The sequence below is a fragment of the Nelusetta ayraudi genome, unplaced genomic scaffold (assembly GCF_046127955.1).
Source record: "Nelusetta ayraudi isolate G7.1 ecotype Tasmania unplaced genomic scaffold, CSIRO-AGI_Nayr_v1 ptg000033l, whole genome shotgun sequence".
Taxonomy (NCBI): Eukaryota; Metazoa; Chordata; class Actinopteri; order Tetraodontiformes; family Monacanthidae; genus Nelusetta; species Nelusetta ayraudi.
The window spans coordinates 4396446-4414670 of record NW_027466083.1 but is presented as its reverse complement, the minus strand read 5'-3'; the positions used below and the strand labels follow the sequence as shown (position 1 = coordinate 4414670).

At 44.8% G+C, this 18225-nt stretch overlaps 2 protein-coding genes across 5 annotated transcripts; both read left to right on the top strand.

Annotated features, from left to right (window-relative positions):
- Positions 1 to 7694: 7694 nt before the first annotated feature.
- On the top strand, positions 7695 to 12881 carry sparta (spartin a). Of its 2 annotated transcripts, none has more exons than XM_076031728.1 (8): positions 7695 to 7743; positions 8165 to 8928; positions 9867 to 10061; positions 10288 to 10441; positions 11001 to 11195; positions 11314 to 11475; positions 11606 to 11696; positions 12363 to 12881. In XM_076031728.1, exons 2-8 carry the CDS (start codon positions 8188 to 8190, stop codon positions 12610 to 12612), a joined length of 1788 nt encoding a protein of 595 aa, XP_075887843.1. In that variant the 5' UTR covers positions 7695 to 7743; positions 8165 to 8187; the 3' UTR covers positions 12613 to 12881. The 2 variants fall into 2 exon arrangements, with proteins under 2 accessions (XP_075887843.1, XP_075887844.1); XM_076031729.1 differs by lacking the exon at positions 12363 to 12881 and adding an exon at positions 11839 to 12339.
- Positions 12882 to 13057: 176 nt separating this feature from the next.
- On the top strand, positions 13058 to 16249 carry ccdc169 (coiled-coil domain containing 169). Of its 3 annotated transcripts, none has more exons than XM_076031737.1 (8): positions 13058 to 13216; positions 13292 to 13368; positions 13477 to 13587; positions 13671 to 13711; positions 14586 to 14684; positions 15162 to 15215; positions 15689 to 15765; positions 15902 to 16249. In XM_076031737.1, exons 1-8 carry the CDS (start codon positions 13140 to 13142, stop codon positions 16071 to 16073), a joined length of 708 nt encoding a protein of 235 aa, XP_075887852.1. In that variant the 5' UTR covers positions 13058 to 13139; the 3' UTR covers positions 16074 to 16249. The 3 variants fall into 3 exon arrangements, with proteins under 3 accessions (XP_075887852.1, XP_075887851.1, XP_075887853.1); XM_076031736.1 differs by having other exon boundaries at positions 13292 to 13374; XM_076031738.1 differs by lacking the exon at positions 15162 to 15215 and having other exon boundaries at positions 13292 to 13374.
- Positions 16250 to 18225: the final 1976 nt, after the last annotated feature.

Below are 18225 nucleotides of genomic sequence, written 5' to 3'. Positions count from 1 at the left end.
ATCACCAAAACCACCTCGGGAGGTGGTTTTGGTGATCGCATCGCACAAAAACGCATTCGTCACGGACGTGCGAACAGAATGCGACTTCAGTCCACATTAACGACCGCCCACTCCACTCACCTCTCCCGTGTACGTACTTGGTCGGCGCCCCAACTTCCGGTGTCGTCATTATAAAGTTACAAACAAGAAGCGAAATCAAATCATTTTTGTTAGACTCTTTTATTAGCATGCTAATAAATTTCATTCCGCATTAGCGTATTTTGTCAGCGGAGCAGCGGTCGCAGTTTCCCACATATGTGATTAAATGTGCGACATTGCATCCGAAAATTTGCCAGCCACTGTTGATCCGAAAATAAAGTCGTCACCACTCTGTCCCACCAGTCGTTACTCCTCGTTCGGATCCATACAAGCTGGAGTAGAATTAAAACGAGTGACTTGATATAGTCCGCAAACAGGAAGTGGTTTTGTGCTTTACTGCCCCCAGTCGTTAAAAACGGAAATGACGCATGTTGCATTTGCATAGGTTCGGCGGGGGGGTGGTGTGATGCGATCACAAATGGCACGCTAGAGACGCATGTTAATGGCTAAGTGCGAACAGATGCTGCGAGATCCGTTCTTGTGATCCAATCACCCAAAACAGTTACAAGTGACCAAGTGAAAACAGGGCCTTAAAGACGAGGAGGCCGTTTGCACACGGACACTATTCATGAAGATGGAAATGGTGCAGCAGATAACACCTGTCTCAGCTCTGTGCGGGGGAATGAGACGCCTCCTCCTGCAGATGCCTCTGCCTGCCGCCATCTGCCCACTGACACGGGCAGCAGGAGGGAGTCGCAGCAGAGGAGAACAAAGAGAGGCAGGAAGAGCGGATGATGATGGTGTTACTGTGCTTCCAAGTCCAGCTCTGGCAGATCAAAATCTGAGAAACACGAGAGAAGGATTTGGATTTATCTGGAGGTCCAAAACACTTTTGATTTTAACCAGCAGAGATGTGATGATTTTGTCAGTTTTGCATTGCTTTGACAAAAGTGTTTTGGTGTCTCATATCGATCGGACAGTTTGGTGTCAGATGGACTCAGTGGAGCAGAGCCAAGAGAAGTGGAAACTACTGCATGGCAGCTTTACATCTGAAAACATTTTGGTTTTTCTGCCATGAAAACAGTAAGGAGAGAGAAAGGTGAGAGACAGGCAGAAAACTAGATTAGTCACTGCCAGTCTTGTGATCAACACCTCAGCCTGAGCGTGCAGTAAATCAATGTTCATTTCATTTCAGATCAATTGTGAAATAAACATCAGCCGCACATTTTAGAATTTGTGTTAAAAAAAAAATAGACCACCAAAGTTCAAAAGTGTGCAACAATATTTATTGCAATAAATATTGTGCTTTGAACTAATTATTTTTTTGATTTTGATAATGGTACATCACTCAAAACCAGTGACAGTCTTTATTATGACTATTTCTTTCACGCCAGATTATTTCCTCAGCTCCTCTCTGCCCATCACACTTTGGTCGCCGTGTCTAAATCTTGGACGGGGAATCATTTCATGGCTGGTCCATTTTTATTTCATTTTTTTTCAAAGAAGAGCCTGGAGCTAATAAGACCGGTGCAAGTGTGCGTGTCCTTGCCTCTCCGCAAATTTCAATATTCTTGTGTTAATTTCCATGTTTGTGTGTGTGACGGAGAGAGGGACTGAAGGATGGAGATAAGAGCGGCGCTCGGCCACCGCTGGCTTTTGGGCTAATCCCGGAAGGCGTGGCTGCCAATTCTGTGTCATTCCCTGATATCCCGGGCCTCTATTCCAGCCCGGCGCCGCTGCCCTTGTTAGGACACAAGTCTCTGCACTGCATGATAATGAGGGAGAGAGACTCACAGTGGAGAGAGAGAGAGGGGCTGTCATCTGCATCCCCAGACTATTTTTGGATGAAAGCCGGTCTGTGCGTGTTTTGGGGGGGTTTGCTGCAGCCGTCCCTCCGCTAAACTGGCAGGAGAGGAGTTAAACTTCTAAGCAAGAGCAAAGAGACTTGTCAGTTGCGAGCGTCTTCGCTCATGGAAGGGGTGCAGCTCATCCAATTTGCAATGGGGAAGAGCGGAATGAATTCAGGACAAGAAGGCTTCACTTGTCTTCCCGTTTTAAGGGAAAGGCACTTCAGCACCCGCTAATAAGAGGAGGGACGTTTAAAACATGTTTTCCTCGTCTCCGAGAAGTGATGTTCGCTTAAGGAGTTCAAAGATTTTTGCAGATCAGAGGACGGCCCACCAAAAGAAAAAAAATCCCTTTGACTACAGTCACGCTTTTAGTCTCATGCCGGCGTCACGCCAATCAAAATGAGCAGCATAGATCTGAGAGCGTGGAAGCATAACAGTGACACACACACAGGACGGCAGCCTGACAGGATGGCAGCCTGTCTGGAATCACAATGAGAGGAGGGGAGAGATGGTATCGGCGCTGTTTTAAAAACATACAGCCACAAGTGGAGGCGGGCAAAAACAAACAAGAACGCAAGAACATGTTTGAGAAGAAGGGAAAAAGAAAAGAGCCTAAAGTGCCACCAAAAAAAAAAAAAACCTTTTGAAATCTTGCTCCTGCTTAAACCTTTAGCCCTAATAGTCTCGGCCATTACGCCTGGAGCTTCCGAACGCTGCACTCTAAATTCATGAAAGAGAAGAAGAAAGAAGGAAAAAAAAAAAATGTCCTCCTAGTCAGTTACATTTGAATATATGAATAATTTAGTGCACCAAAAGTTTTAGGGCCAGTAAATTGAAAAAAATGATGGAAAAAACCCTCCTCACTCCTCAGACATTTATAATTCATACGCAGCGCGACTCAGGCGCGGCGGCAGTGGCGGCTGACTCTTGAAGCAAACGTTTGCCAAAGAGTGTGCAAAAGACGCAAAGGACAAAAGAGCCACTCTGTTCATTTTCTACGGTTTTTGATGCTGATTTTGTCATCGGCCACACAGTCGGCAGCTAATGAGCCGTGGTGGGAGCAGGCGGCCAAATGTAAACTTTCATCGGACGCTTCAGTTCGTCTAACGAGATGTTTTCATTTGGTTCATGGATTGGCTGAACCATCTGAATCCCCCCCGTTCGTTCGTCTAAGCGGCTACATTATTGTTAATATTCTACCACCAGAAGAGGATTCCAATATAACAGCTCTGCCTCTCTCTCTCTCTCTCTCTCTCTCTCGCCCAGCTCATTTTGTTTTCTTGCCGGCGGCTCATTACAGTGACGGGCCCTTGTAATCAAGTGGCCTGGTGTCATAACACGCAACAAACGGCCTTTCGGCTCGCAGGAGGATTATTGAATAAAGCATTATTTCAGTGGCTTTTCACCAGTTTTCATCTCTTGGACACAGAGGGCGATTGCACAGCATTAGACTTTTGAGGCGCCTCTGAGCCACAGATGAAACTATTTTGCGTTTTTTTCTTTTTTTCAGCCTCGCCCCTGCGGTTTTAAGCTGAGATGAGCTGAAACCTTGGATAACAGCCTCGCTGCTAGAGAGCTGATACACGCTGTTAATTGATCGTCATCCCCTGACCCCTGCTGAATGCACGAAGAGTGCGAGTGAAGAGCACGACGAGAGGTGGCAGAACGACAACAGTAACAGCCCGGCACACCAGAAGGAATGGAATCTCATAAATTCTTGATTCTGGATTTATCTCCCGTATCCAATCTGGTGAAAATAGCCTGCGAGCTGCTTCAGGCAGTCAACTTGAGCTGATGTACATGTGATATTCTCCACTCTCCACAACCAATCAACCAACCAACCAACCGCATCAAATGCAGCCTCTTAATTTCACTGTCTATTTCTGATTCTACTTGTGCAGTGGCCCATCACTAGTACTGCCCCTGTTATTCCACCTGCAGCCTACAGGGTTGTGTGTGTTCTCCTCATGATCTCTGTTAACCTGTGATGTTTTTGGGTTTTTTTCAACCTCCTGTGGGGAGCAATGAGGTCGGAGCTTGGACAACAAACATCCAGTTGTTTCTGCAATTAACATTTCGAACATCAGTTGTGTTACTGAACTTGAATGTTTTTCACATTAAACCTCAGTCACTCACAGTCAAGTGGACCAATCAAGATTTGTGACTGCTGCTTTAGACAGAATGCTAAATGTCATCTTGAATAGTAAATGCAAAGAGACGTCTGTGCTGCAGTACAACCCAGGTCTGATCAAACTGCACTGCTGCAATATAACTGAATCACTTCCTGTTCTCTTCTTCTTCTGGGACTTTTTGTTTCAGTCACCAGCAGGACTGCGTCTTTGTTTCATACACATCCAAGGAAGTGGCTTGGAATGCGTGGAATTGTAAGTAACAGTAGAAAACGCGTTAGATGGTTGAGAGCCAGATAGAATTGAACCGTCCAGCTGCCCTGTCGAATAAGATGTCAGTAGTGCAACAGTCATAATAAATGCAATGGTAACAGACAGTTGTTTTGCCCAGACGTACTACAATACCTTTCCCGCCGGTTAATTTTGCCAGTGTTAGAGAGAGACTCGGACCAAACACGTCTCTCAGAGGCGCGAGACGGAATCACCGTCAGCTAATGAGATTCTTTCACACCACAATTATTCTCATTTAACATGGACAAACCTCGTCAGATTGGGCTGCCTTTTAATCACGTCTTCATCTTCACTTTCACATCCTCTTCCCGCCATCTATCTAAGAGTTGATGGTGGTGGGAAACACTTGCGGCGAGCGACGGACGGTCCCTGCCCACAGAGGCGAGATGTGGAACATGAGACCCACCCAGCAGGGATCCCCAAGTATTTTAGAGGTGATGCTGAACCGCCCGCCTCCCTCCAGTCCACCCGGTCCTCGTGCCGTCACCAACATTACAACTCGTCTTGCCAGCAACCCTGTGCTACGTTTAACACGCAATCTGCTCAGGGACTGAGCAGACTTTAGACAGCTTGATAAAAGACAGAGATTGGCCATTTTTATTTCACCAGAGCAGGTGCAGGTATACAGCCTGGACAAATCATCAAATCTATTCTGAGAGAATGAACTAAACCCGAGGTGGCCACCTCCTCCCTCTCATCTCTACTGGATAAAACAGGTGTAGAGGTATTTTATTGGCTTTATTTGGTGGAATAAATACCTGATTCATCTCATCGCTCAGATAGATGCTTTTATTTGTTACGTACCGTCATTGCATTTGTTTCATTTTTGTTTTTTCAGCTCTGTGAGCTATGAGATCTCAACCACAGTTATGAAACTCAAAACGCCAGCTACTATGCTTCAGCAGAGTCTTGCAACGGTAGAGCACTGAGTGACCTTGTGAAGTTAAAATTTAGAGCAAGATCAATCTTCTTACTATGCCACAAAATGCTTCTTTCAAATACCCCAACACTTTATATACATTTTTAAATTGCAGCCATTGTTAAATGGCCTGTTAAAGGTTCCTCTCAAGCTAGTCAGTCTGAACGGCCGTATTTGAGTCTGGCAGTAGAAAAGAGCAGAGTGCATGGGTGCGGCTGAGGAGGATTTGTGACCAAAAGGCTGAAAATTGGAATCCTTAATCTGCCGTTGCTCCCCTGCAGCAGCACATCAAGACTTGGGTTAATTCAGCTGAGTCCTTCCTGCTGTACCTGCATGGCAATAGCGATTGTTTTAATAACAACAACAACAACAATTATAAATTTCTGACGTTACTGCCTGGAGGCGCCCGCTTCCTTTACTGGCAAAGAGGAGACTCACACTGCTTTGTGTGAGCGCTCGCTTTGGTGTTTTAATCAGCTCAACATTTCACTGCTTTGCACCATCCACCAGCTCCAGAGGGGTTTGAATGAGCAAACGCTCTGTAATTTCGAAATGAGACATAATGTCGTACGTGCCCCTAAGTCCCGTCTCATTTCCGTTAGATCATTGCGTGTTTACATGTGTTTCGCAGAGAGAGGAAAAACACGCACAATAAACATAAACATCTAAAGCAATCACATTTTTAAAAATGTCACAGTGGGAATTTCTTTATGTTCCTATGGAGCTAAATTTTCAAATTATTGCTAAACTGCTTGCTGGTTATGTTCCCACATTGTCACTAGACAAGAAGCAAATGTTCCGAAAATAGCTCGCAGCTACGTCATTACAGTGTCACTTCACTTTATTGATTGTCCCTAGGAGGACAATTTGGTTTGCAGCAGACAGCAAGTCACATGTAAGGAAAAAACGTGGCATAAAACACACATTTTGTCGTGCGTCATCACTGTAAGTGCAAAAGGAATAAAGTAAATAAATGGATAAAATTGGTGCCAGCTGTGTCTCCTCACCCACTGATTCATGTTCAGTGGCGATGTAGTGGATAAAGGGACGAGGAGAACAATCAGGTGAAGGCCAGAAGCAGCTTGTATTCTGGGCTGAGATGTTGAGCAGCATTCGCACCAATAGACTTTGCTTTCCTAAGCATCTGCTCCCTTAAAGAAAAGTTAACCAGGCCACTGGAATTCACCCCAGCTATTGTTGAAGCCTCTCTCACAATCCCCCTGAGGAAGGTTTTGTCTGTGCGTCAAAGGCTCCCATGCCAGCAGATGATGGAGAAGGAAATGACAGACTCATTAAGAGACTTTATAGCAGTGTGATGATCGTCCAAATGTCTCAAAATCCCTTCTTCAGAAATGACACTATTGTTGTCTTGTTTTGCAAAGCAGTTTGCAAGTCATGTGAAATTTCGACTTGCTGAGATATTTACAGTTGATGAACAGCCAGGGTGACCCTGCAATTAATACCCCCGGATTGGCACACATCTTCTAATGTGCGTCATCAGTGTTCTAATTTCATCCAGTGTTGGTGGGGCCTTCAAAACGAGACTGTCTGCTCTGCAAACATCGGATTTTCCACATTGACTGGAACGCACCTGGTGCTGCTGCTGTTCCTGCAGCAGTCCTTCACCTGCTCCTGGCCTGTTGTTCTCTCTCTCTTTCCTGCACCTCCTCTATCCTCTCCTTACAGGGCTCTGCATTTTCTTTTACTGGGGTGGATGTTTACTGTTGAAGAGAAATGCTGTCATCCTGTGGACAAAAGAGACACTGCAGGCACTCAAGAAAAATCCAACAAAACAGAAAACTTTGGAAATGAGTCAGTCACAATGTATACTAAAAATACATTATTTAACTCATACATAGCAACAAATGCATACAATACTTATTGATACTTATTGTTTGTGAGTAATTTTAAATTGGCAACCTGATGGAAATGATCATAAGACATAAAGTTGCAAGCATGATGCTTCATCATCACAGCGAGAGGCTGCTGTTTGTCAGCAAATGGCTCAGATGGTCATTGAAAACTTGTAAGGTGTAATTATTAGGTCCAATTATGTATTTACACAGCTGTTAAAATAAATGTGTGTAAACAATAAGTCTTTTGGATCATTCATCTGTCATTTACAGAGTCTCATGTGTCAAGACTGCAGTTAAACAGTTAAACCACAGTTAGCACATGATTAAATATAATTAAATTACATAATTAAACGCAGAAGAGCTCAATGCAATCTTTCTTAATAATAATAGACATATTTCTAAGTCGCATCTTAAAAAATATATATTTTAAACATTACTTGTTAAAAAAAAAAAAAAAAACAACAACAGCACACTCAGAGATTATGATTATTATTTTGAAAGCCGTGACAGGAAGCTGGGTTGTCATTCCTGTTGGTTCAGTTCTGAAACAAGTTTGTCTCTCATTCTTCATCCACATGCCAGCTGAAAACCAGTGTGCGAAGAGAAGAACACATTTTCCTGTAAGTTGACCTGCATATTCTTATCAGAACAGATTAAAAACTGGTGGAAGTAAACTAAAGATTGTTAGATCACTTGTTGAACCTTCCAATTTTTTTTTACTTCTGGAACCCAAGGTTAACCCACAATTATCTGTATTTTTGTGTGATTATTTATGCGAGTGACCTGAAAATGAGAGTTTGTTGACTCTGACTTCATGGAAATGTTCAGGTACTCAGCCTGTGGTTCAGGTAGAACCTGATATTTTCTGGCCACCAACCACACTTGAACTTCCTCCTCTTTTTTCTATCCCCTACTAATTATTTTGAAAAGCGTATGCATTTGTTCTCATTGGGAAAATCCTTGAGTAACGTCATTACTTTCCTTAAACAAAATATGATAGTGTTTTATCTTTTTCCATCGTCATCAATTTCCCTCTCTTAGTTTGTGTCCCTGACCTCCTCATCATGATTGAACCTGCCGAGCTGCTGCTCATCAAGGACCAGTACCAGCTGGCTTTCCACGCTCTGCACCGCGGGCTGGAGGCAGAAACGGCCGGGAACAGAGCCGAGGCCCTGGAGTCGTACGCCAGAGGTCGACAGCACCTGGCCCAGGGAGTGGAAGTGCCCACCAGTGGGGAGAGGCACAGAGGAACGTCCTGGGACACGGCCAGGCAGATGCAGCAGAAAATGAGCGACACTCTCAAGACGGTCGACGCCCACCTGGCTGAGCTGGAGACCTCTCAGGTAACCTCTGGAAACCAGAGGGGCCGCCTGCTGGAGACTCTCCCCCCTCAGAGCTCCATCCAGCATCTGTACCCCACTCTGCCTACTGTTGTCACTGACGCTGGCCAGAACAAAACCCCTGCCGCCAAAACTCCCCCTCCCAGACCTCCGTCCCCTGAGGTTCAGCACACAGTCCCTGCAGCCGCAGCTGGAGCCATGGCCAACCCAGGGGAACAGCCTCCCGCCTACACGCCACAGCCCACCGTCGGCCACCGCAGCCTGGCTTACGGTTTCGGCCCTGACGGCAGGCAGACTGGACCGGCAGCCGGAGACCAAAGCCAGCTGCTCTTCATCCCGTCTGGTGTGCAGATGTTTTTCGTGGCGCCAGGCGGGCAGGTCAGCTCGCTGTCCTCCCCAGGATACCTTGAGATCATAATGTTTGACTGTCGGCAGAAGGATGGCGCCGCCTCTGCTTTTTTACACGTAAGTAGCACACGTCTGTCTCGCTGAGCAGCTGCGTGTTCGCGGGAATTCTAGGAGTGTTTTCTAAAGTTTTGTGGTTGTTAAGTATGACAGCTGAGTCATTATCAAACTAGTTGTGAAGGTATGACTCATTCTTACAAGAGCAGTTCAATCTGATCCCATGAAGTTACATTTGCAGTTAGTTCGAACTGTTTCCATGCAAACTTTCTTTACTGACATTTTTGTATGCATGAAAAACTCAAATAAATACTTTACAACCTGTTTTACACACACGCACAAACACACGCATCACAAACGCAATCTCACACACACATTTGTATATATGTAAAACAATAATATAGTCTGGCACCTGTACAAAACGTGTATTATGCCTTGCTGAGCATTGAATTGCAACCCATGACTTGTCCTCCTGCATTGTGGACCTGCTTTGTTCCCAGTCAAGACAATGGTCCATTAACAGATGACTCTGCGCTTCTCTTGTCCTGCTGCTGCTGCCGCTGCTCGCTGTGCAGTGCCCTCACAGGAGGGTCACTGTCAGGCGGCATACCAGCGGCACCGCGCACGCATCAAGGCCCCCGTCTGTGTTTTATGCCTTCACTGATGACTTGCATCCTAAACTAACACGAACCTGAGAGAGAAACACATTTGGTTGAATGGTGTAGGACAACAGGAAGTGTATTTTTGTGTCGGTAGGATACAGTGACCATTTAGATCACTTACAATCAGTTCACCATCACGCAATCACACAAGGACAATTCATTACTTTAAGGTTACAGCCAAAAGTTAGGGAGCTAAACTTGCGAAACATAATTTTGTATTCAGAATAAATTTGATGGAAACATTCCTCACAGGTGAGAACGCTGCAGTACATTGAGTTTAGGGCCTCAATCATTGATTATTTTAAATTATGTTTTTCTTTTGTTCTTTATGTTCTTAAGGTGTGCGACTGGCTGTACCCACTCACACCAGACATTCCAGTGCTGCTGGCCAACTCTGGGATCTACATGTTCCCTGACTCCCTGGCAGAGACACCAGGGTCCTTCGTGGGCATCGTGCTGTCCTCCGAACTGCCTGCCACTGACCAGGACGCATTCAAGGACCTCCTAAACCAGCTCACTGACTTCAGGGTTCAGGTAAAACGTGCGCAATGCGTCACAACGTGCTGTTTGAACAGAAGCCTCTGTCACTCAGCAGCAACTCAAAGACATTCCTGCACGCTGAGTGTTGTTTACGTCTCTCAGCACTTTAGGAAGAGCGAAAACATTCTCAGTCATTTAAGTCACGGCTTGCAGGAATGTGTGTGCGTGTCTGTAGAATAATGGCTTTTCTCACTTGGTTTCTGAATTGATTTTGTCGCAGGGTCCAGAGGGGGCGGAGTCAGAGGTCATTAACCTGAGAGAGAAAATCCCCTTCAATCCTCCGAAAAAGCAAGCAGTGCTGACGGTGCCAGCAGGGCAGGGGAAGCCTCCTCTTCCTGGGTGGAGCGAGAAGGTGGCACAAGGAATCCTGTCAGGTGGGTTAGTCAGCGAGTCACCACGCTGGGAAACAAGGACTCTCTGCTGCAGGGCCACTAGATGGCAGTGTTAATTGCTAACTTATATAAGGCTACATCTTCATACTTGCTTGAATGCTTATTTGAATGCGTTGCATTATTCCCCCCTTTGGATTTTCCTTCATCCTGGACTCTAGTAGAACAGCCTGACTGAATGATTAATTATTCATAGAACTCTGTAGACTGGCAGTGGTATATTTAGCCATTCTGTTTACAAGCATAAACACTCAGTTTTAGCTTCCTGTGAAATGTGATGTTGCTGAAACTTTGTTCGAATCACTGCTTCTTATTGTTGAACATGAGGACAGAAGACCTGTATTTATAAGACACATTTTCAGGAACTCATGCTTGTAAAAACAGTAAAGGCAGGACTTTTCTCATTTGCTTTGACAAGCAACGTATCATTGTTAAAAACAAAACAAAAAACAACTTCTTTTTTTTTTTTTGCACAACCTGACACAAAGACCCTTAAAACTTTGCACACCTGTGTTTGTCACCCAAAACAACTCTCTCATTGTAGGAGCTACAAAGTTGGGTGAGGGCTTTGTGAAGGGAGCAGAGGCCACTGAGCGGGCCATTCATAAAGGAGGAGCCAAGATTCGGGACCGCATCTTGCCTGAGGAAACGCCATCAGATGTCAGCCCTCATGTCACCAGAGGCCTGAATGTGGCCAAACAGGCCACAGGGGGCGCTGTCCGAGTCAGCCAGTTCTTGGGTAATGTAAAAAGTAATGATGATAATAACAATGATCCTGAAATGCAAACTGCTTTCTGAGCATGTGGCAATTAGATGCATGCAGCTTCTATCTGCTGTTTGATTGTTTTCTTTTGCAGTGAATGGCGTTGCCACAGTGGCGGGTCATGTTGCTGAGAAGATGGCGCCCCATGTGAAGAAACACGGTGCCAAGCTGGTGCCAGAGTCACTGAGAAAGAGCAAAGACGGTCGCCCTTCCAATTTTGATGGAGCAAAGTTAGTGGCAGCCAGCAGTATACAAGGTACAGCAAGGGTAGTGTGAGTTGATCCCGCCTCCTAGCATCCTGTATGTCGGCTGTGCTTAAAATAGCGTGTCAGAATTTTTCAGTCCAATTCAGTTTCAAATATGATATATTTGCTTTATCATTGCAGGTTTCTCTACGGTCTGGTCTAGTATGGAAACCGGAGCAAAGCTTGTTGGGAAAAGTGTGGCATCAGAGACTGTGACGACTGTGAAGTTCAAGTGAGTTCAGCCATCTTTCCTGTCTGCTTCTGTACTTTCTGCCTCTTGGTCACTGCTCTGGATCATCAACCTGTGGGGTGCTTCTTTATTCTTGGTACTTTGGGAAGACTGATCTGCCCTCTGCATTTCATTTCCTTTTCAGATTTAAGGGCTTAGAGAATCTAATAAACATGACGAGGCGCAAATGACTGCGTGGGGAAGTAAAAGGCTTGTGACTTTTGCATGCTTTTCTAAAATCCATAATCACATCAGAAAGACCAGCTTCAGTAAAACATCGGCTAACACATGCATGTTGTTTTAAAACTAACTTTATTTGCTTTCTGTTCTTATATAATGTGTGTTGTGGCTATTCTTTGACTTACTGTAGTTTTCACTTTTCTTGTTTCTTGTTTCTTGTGTGTGTGTGTGTGTGTGTGTGTGTGTGTGTGTGTGTGTGTGTGTGTGTGTGTGTGTGTGTGTGTGTGTGTGTGTGTGTGTGTGTGTCTGGGTTTTTTCATATCACACGTAGCCTTTTTCCCAATTTATCACTAATAAAACTGATACAAATGGAAACTCATCTTTTCTTGTCTCCCTTCATGTGGTTTCAACCACACGTGACTTTCCCCCTCACTTTAATGACTTTTAGCATTTTATTGTATTCTAACTCTACAATATTTGGCGGTGAAGGTACGGTGATGATGCAGGTCAAGCCACGGACACAGCCATCAAGTCGGTGATCAATGTCGGGGTGACTACGTACAACATTGACAATCTGGGTCTCAAAGCCATCTTGAAGACTACTGGCAAGCAGACAGCAAAGGCCATGGTCAAAAGCAAAGATGGAGAGAAAGCAGGAACAGAGGGGAAGGAAGAAGACAGTCAAGAACAGTCCAATGTGAAAGAAGAGCAGAAACCTGAGGAAGAGAAGGAAAAATAGGAACCTGATACGCTTTCACTGTATACACAAATGAATGTTATTTATTTCGCATGACAAAAGTTTCTTTTATATTTTCAGATCTTTTGTATTTAAACAACTTATCTTATTGTCAGCTGAGAAGCTTCTGATGTATTTAATGTATATATTTTCTGCGTGCTTTCTGGGAGCATTGTTAGTATACACTTACTGAACAAAGTATATTTTTGTTATCTTCATTGGTGTTTTTCCCGCTTCTTATACTGGAAAACTAAATGTATTTACTCTGTCGACTAAGTTGAACTCAAGTAAATTAAAAATGTATACAAACGCTCAAAAATCAACAACTTAGCAGAAAATACGTGTGCGTTCGTGTGCGTGTGCGTGTGTGCGCGCGCGCGCGTGATGTCAAACTTTGTCGGATAAATAAGAGTTGTTAGGAAGAACCGCAGTGCCGCGGAAATCTGGCCTCTTGGACAGACCGGAAGCGGCGGTTCCCATGGAAACCTCCTGGAATAAAACCTTTTACCTCGGTTACGGTGAGTGCAAACATGAGCGGGTTCGGCGATTACTCAAAGTTGGACCTGGCGCGAATGCAGGCTGAGCTCGACCAGGAGACGGAAGTCAAGTGAGTTTGTTCCAGAACTTCGCCCAACACGCAATTTAGAGTGACACGTGCCAACCGCGTCGTCTCTGTTGACAGAGAAATGCTGGAGGAGTCGGTGTCCGGTCTGCGGAGCACCATGTGTGAATTGCAGGAGAGACTCAACAGTGTTGACGGTGAAGGTCATTATATAATTCTTATTGAAATATAACTATATTAGTTTAAGTTCATTAAGCCTCTTCACGACAGGGTTTTTTTTTTTTCTTCATTCGTGACGTCATCAGAAAACGAGTGGAAGACGAGGTATGAAACACAAGTGGAGCTGAACGGACAGCTGGAGAGACAGACGACCCTCATGGAAGAGAGACTGGGGGGTCTTCGAGGAAACCCAGTGGGTGAGTTCATTCCTTCATTCTGAGCTTTAAGCGACATCATTTATCACGCAAAGTGTCCTAAACGATGCACTCTGTTTTAACAGATCGACTGGCCTCCATCAGATCTTACGACGTCATGTCAATAGTAGGTCCAAATTCTCTCCTTCCCCCACCCTCCTCCCATTTTCCTCTTCACGTCGTTGTCATGCGGTGATTGATCCACCAGAGGACGCCAGAGACACAGCAGCCGGGGCGGTGGGGATCGCAGTGGCAGCTGCTCCCCATCCTTCCGTGTTGCAGGCTGAACCAACAGCACTTTAATCACAGCGCTGTAATCACGGGATTACCAACTATGGGAGAGTAATGCACCCTAATTACAATGCTTTACCACACAGACACGTGAATGCACCCCCTACACTCAGAGGCTGCATAATTCAAACTGAATGGGTTTTGCGCCGCCTTGAGGTGACGCTAACATACGCAAACAGATTGTGTTTCCGTTAGGAGACATGAGAGTTGTAGACTGCTGTTCCTCAGACAAACTTCACGCATTGATCGAGTACTTTCAGAATTAATATAGATGGTTTTGGAGTCAGTGCAATAAGTAAGTGTGTATCTTTGAAGGGACTTTATTCTAAGAACAGATTTAAAGAGTGAAATGATGTATTGCCATGGTCCAGTTGCTAAAAATAATAGATGTTCTGTTTTCATTTTCTAAAAATAACTGTTTCTGTTTATATAAAGATCATAAGGAGGCCACCCTCAATCAAAAGTATCCCAGAAACCCTTTTGACATCACAGCTGGTGTGAGGAAGATGTGAGATCAAATGGAACGACATGACATGCTTTTGCGCTGTGCTCTCCAGAGGCACTGCACACTGCGAAGTCCTCACGTCCAGTTTGCTTTTCTTCCTGACATTTCTTGTTTTTTGATATCACAGGTACAGACACAGTGTCAATAATTATCATTGCTTTAACACCCTTGTCCTTTCTCTGTGTCAATAACTAACGTGCGGCAGGAGGCACTGAGGCAGCGCCTGCAGCTCCTCACCGAGGAAAGGTCGGACCTCCAGTCTCAGCTGATGGACTGTCACCTCAGGATTGAGCAGGAGGGAAAGGTGCAGCTCACAGAGGCACAAAACAATAGGCCTTTGGGTCCAGAGTCGAAATGTCTATGCTGCTTTGCTCCTGTTATTTACACAAGCTGCTTTAAATTTTTCCTGGTGATAAAAAACAAAAAACAAAAAAAACAACAACTTTCCAAATCAAAATGCCCCGCATTAGCGAAGGATTGGGAAAAAAATAATTAGCTCATACATTTGTTTCGAGTTAAACTTTGTCCCCTATACTGCTTTCCCAAAGGCGAATGTTCCTTTTTTGCAGTGACTTGGCTCTTTGTTTATTGTTCTGCTCAGCAAACAGCAAGATATTATCTCCAAAAGGGCTTTAGCTGCAGCTTGCATTGCCACTAATCCAAGTTTCTCCTGCTCCGACGCAACCTTTTGATACACAGGCAAGCACAACTGATGTAGAAAAAGACAATAACACTGCAACTACAAGCAGGATCAACATGGCCTGTTTCTTTGGAATTTCAGGCATTTCTTAAGACCAATGATGAGCGGCGGGCGTACCTTTCAGAAGTTTCCAAGGTAAGACCCCCCCCGCCCGTCTCCCCCATTCATTCTTGTCAGCACCAGCGCTCATTCTTTCTGACAAGTGAAGCATGCAGCACTTAAACCAAACTTACTGATGACTAATCTTTAAAAATTCATGACGCACCATATCAGGAACAGCGCAACGATGCGTCTTCTGTAGCTCCTTCCTCCCCAGCCTTCTAGTTAAGATTCCTCATTCATCTTCTGGCGCTGGCCTATTTTGTTATGTAATAGGTGCCTCTTGGCTCTACCGAGCAAAGACGCTCAACAACTTTCTGATCTGAGGCAAATAAAAAAGTTTGAGCAACCAAAAACCCCCTTTTGCATAAAATGAATGTCTCTCCTCCACATCGCTGCACGCGTTGCGGATACATGTGACACGTGCCTGGTTGCAGGATACAGTGAAATCACTCGGCCTCCATATCGAATTCACATGCACATGCCTTTGTTTTTGTCCTCTGCCACAGCTGTCCTCCACCCTGCAGGGCCAAAGAAGACAGTACTCCAACCAGACACAGAGGGCACCAGAGAGCAAACAGAGAAGGTGAGAGAGCCACACGTTGCACAAAACACCAAACTGTTGTGCAAGAGACAGTTTCGCAAATGTGTGCAAATTTTATTCATTTAGACAAATGAAACAAAAAGCACGGCCCAAATGAATCCATTTTCTGATTGCTCAGAGTGAAGCACGGCGGCAGGAAGGCAGAGGCCGACGTTAAGAGGGCCGGAGGCAGGGAGGAAGACAGTGGTGGCGTGCTGGTGAAGGGAGGCGATGGTGGCAGAGCAACAGCAGAGAGAAGAGTGGGGAGCAGGTTACCCACCCTGAAGTACTTCCCCAAACACAGCCCTTAAAGCTTGCCTTCAAACTGGAAACCTGATGATTATTTTTTTATGAAGTGCCATTTTAAAGCCCCTACACATCTTTTGAACGGTCCAAGAGTAAATGTCCTTCAACTTTCTGTGCCTAGGGTGTGAAGATGAAGGAGCAATGCAGTATTGCGTTGATGAATAAAGCCCACTATTATTTAATAATGTGTCTTTATTTAAATGCAGGACTAGGAAACTCTTCAGAGGGAAAAGCACAGCTGGGTTTGGCTTGTTTTGAGGTCACCTCTTCATGTGCCAAGTGCCTGCTGAGTGTGACATTTGTGATGTCACTGCATTTGCTTCTCCTCCTCTTCCTCCTCCTTCTTTTTTCCCAGTAAGTCTTGAGAGCACCTCCCACGACTGTCTTTACGTAAGCAGCACCATATTCACCGCCCTGGTTCCTCCACCGAGAAACCACGCAGCCCCAGCCCACCCACTGACCGCCTTTACTTACGTAGGTGTAAGAAGACTGCCTCCAAATCACGAGTGAAAAAAGCAAGCTGTTTGCGAGGACGTGCGGAGGATTGGTGTAGTCGTTGCCAACTTGGAAACACGGAAAGGCATTTTCAGGACATGGGTTTATAATCTTCATCAACAACTTGATGAGTCATTGGTCTGTGCAGGCAGTGACATCATGTGAGCTGGTATGTCAGAAGAATTTTTAATTGATTAAAACGGAGGAAAATTTCATTTAAACTGATCCTACAGATTTGTATCAAGGTGAGACATGACAGTGTTAGGTAGTAATGAACAATGTTTCTTGCTTCATAATGTGAACATCTTCATCGAATTCGATGGCTTAAAAAATACCCAAAATTGTTGATCAATGCACCTAACTGTTGTCTCTTTTAGCTCGACCTTCCCTTACATTGATATTGAAACGTGCTCATCCTGCGCACCATCTGTCATTCACGTCATTCACACCTGGCAAGAATTTAGAGTTGCCAATTAGCCCGGCAGGCATGTCTCTTCACTGTGGGAGGAGGCCAGAGTCCCTGGAGAAACCTGATCACCACCCAGAGAGACTCCAGGGATAAAGGCCACAACCCTCCAAGTGAGATGACAGCGCCATCTTCCCTTCACAGGTGTTGTATTTCAGATATGGTTTTCTGATTTGTTGGATGTTTGTCAATGTGCCGCAGCGACGGATTGTTTTCCCAAATTATTGACTTAATTCAATGAAAACCTTTGCGTGTCTTGCACTGACAAGTGAGACAAGGTGACGAATCGGCTGCGGCACCTGTCAAAGCACAGCAACTCAGTGCCGCTGCCTGTGTGAGATCAAAATGATTATATCAAAATCCTTTTTATGACACTGACTTTTAACACTTAAAACGGTCTAAAGACGATGTCGTGGTGCCTACATTTATGTTGTCCTACACCAGGCCAGCTGGGGGCGCCGTGTCGGTCCAGTAAAAAACATTTCTTAACTAACAGTCTGTCTATCAAACTAACTATCCTTTTGAGTTAGGAGAATGAAGTAGCGTCCCTTGAAAATAATCCTTATCCTGAATGAATTGTCTCAGCGGCTGATTCTATGTTGCTGAGTAAGCCTGTAGGGAAATGAGTGCAGCCTAAGACGCAGTGAGTACCGTAGGACCTTCTTGCAGCAGCATCTGTCAGCCATCTGAGTGGGCAGATATTAAAGTGGCTATGAAATCAGGACAGATTTATTTTTGCATACATGATTCCAGGTGGGATTTCCCATCATATGCATCATCAGGCAGCTAGTCTGAATGAATTAAATCTTCACGTGTTGCGTGGTTGTGTTTATGATCCTGCACACCAGGGATGTTTCTGCAGTTATGCATTGATTCTGCTGCAACTCTGCCTTGACTTTGTCATTTTCACCCATCCAGAAGTTGAAAAGGCTTTTTCTTTTAGATCTGATTACCATTAAAGTTTTATATGCCACATGACATTCGCCTGCATATACACTTTGATTTGGGCCAATGAGATGCATCACCTCACTGAGTCATTTCAAAAATAATCCACACTGTTACTAAATGTTTCAGGAAATATGAATTAAATGTCATTACAGGTTGTAAAAACTGTGTCACTTAAAGTGCTGAAAAGACAGTGATGGAAGGGGCGGAATAGACTTGGGTCCCAACTTTCATCATCACTTACACAGATC

What these genes read in the sequence shown, in the direction of transcription:
- sparta (XM_076031728.1), top strand. Translation starts at nt 8,188, where the DNA reads ATGATTGAACCTGCCGAGCTGCTGCTCATCAAGGACCAGTACCAGCTG. An exon ending in CCGCCTCTGCTTTTTTACAC is followed by an intron (nt 8,929 to 9,866) that starts GTAAGTAGCACA and finishes TATGTTCTTAAG; the next exon opens with GTGTGCGACTGGCTGTACCC. An exon ending in TCACTGACTTCAGGGTTCAG is followed by an intron (nt 10,062 to 10,287) that starts GTAAAACGTGCG and finishes ATTTTGTCGCAG; the next exon opens with GGTCCAGAGGGGGCGGAGTC.
- ccdc169 (XM_076031736.1), top strand. Translation starts at nt 13,140, where the DNA reads ATGAGCGGGTTCGGCGATTACTCAAAGTTGGACCTGGCGCGAATGCAG. An exon ending in GACCAGGAGACGGAAGTCAA is followed by an intron (nt 13,217 to 13,291) that starts GTGAGTTTGTTC and finishes CTCTGTTGACAG; the next exon opens with AGAAATGCTGGAGGAGTCGG. An exon ending in GGATTGAGCAGGAGGGAAAG is followed by an intron (nt 14,685 to 15,161) that starts GTGCAGCTCACA and finishes TTGGAATTTCAG; the next exon opens with GCATTTCTTAAGACCAATGA.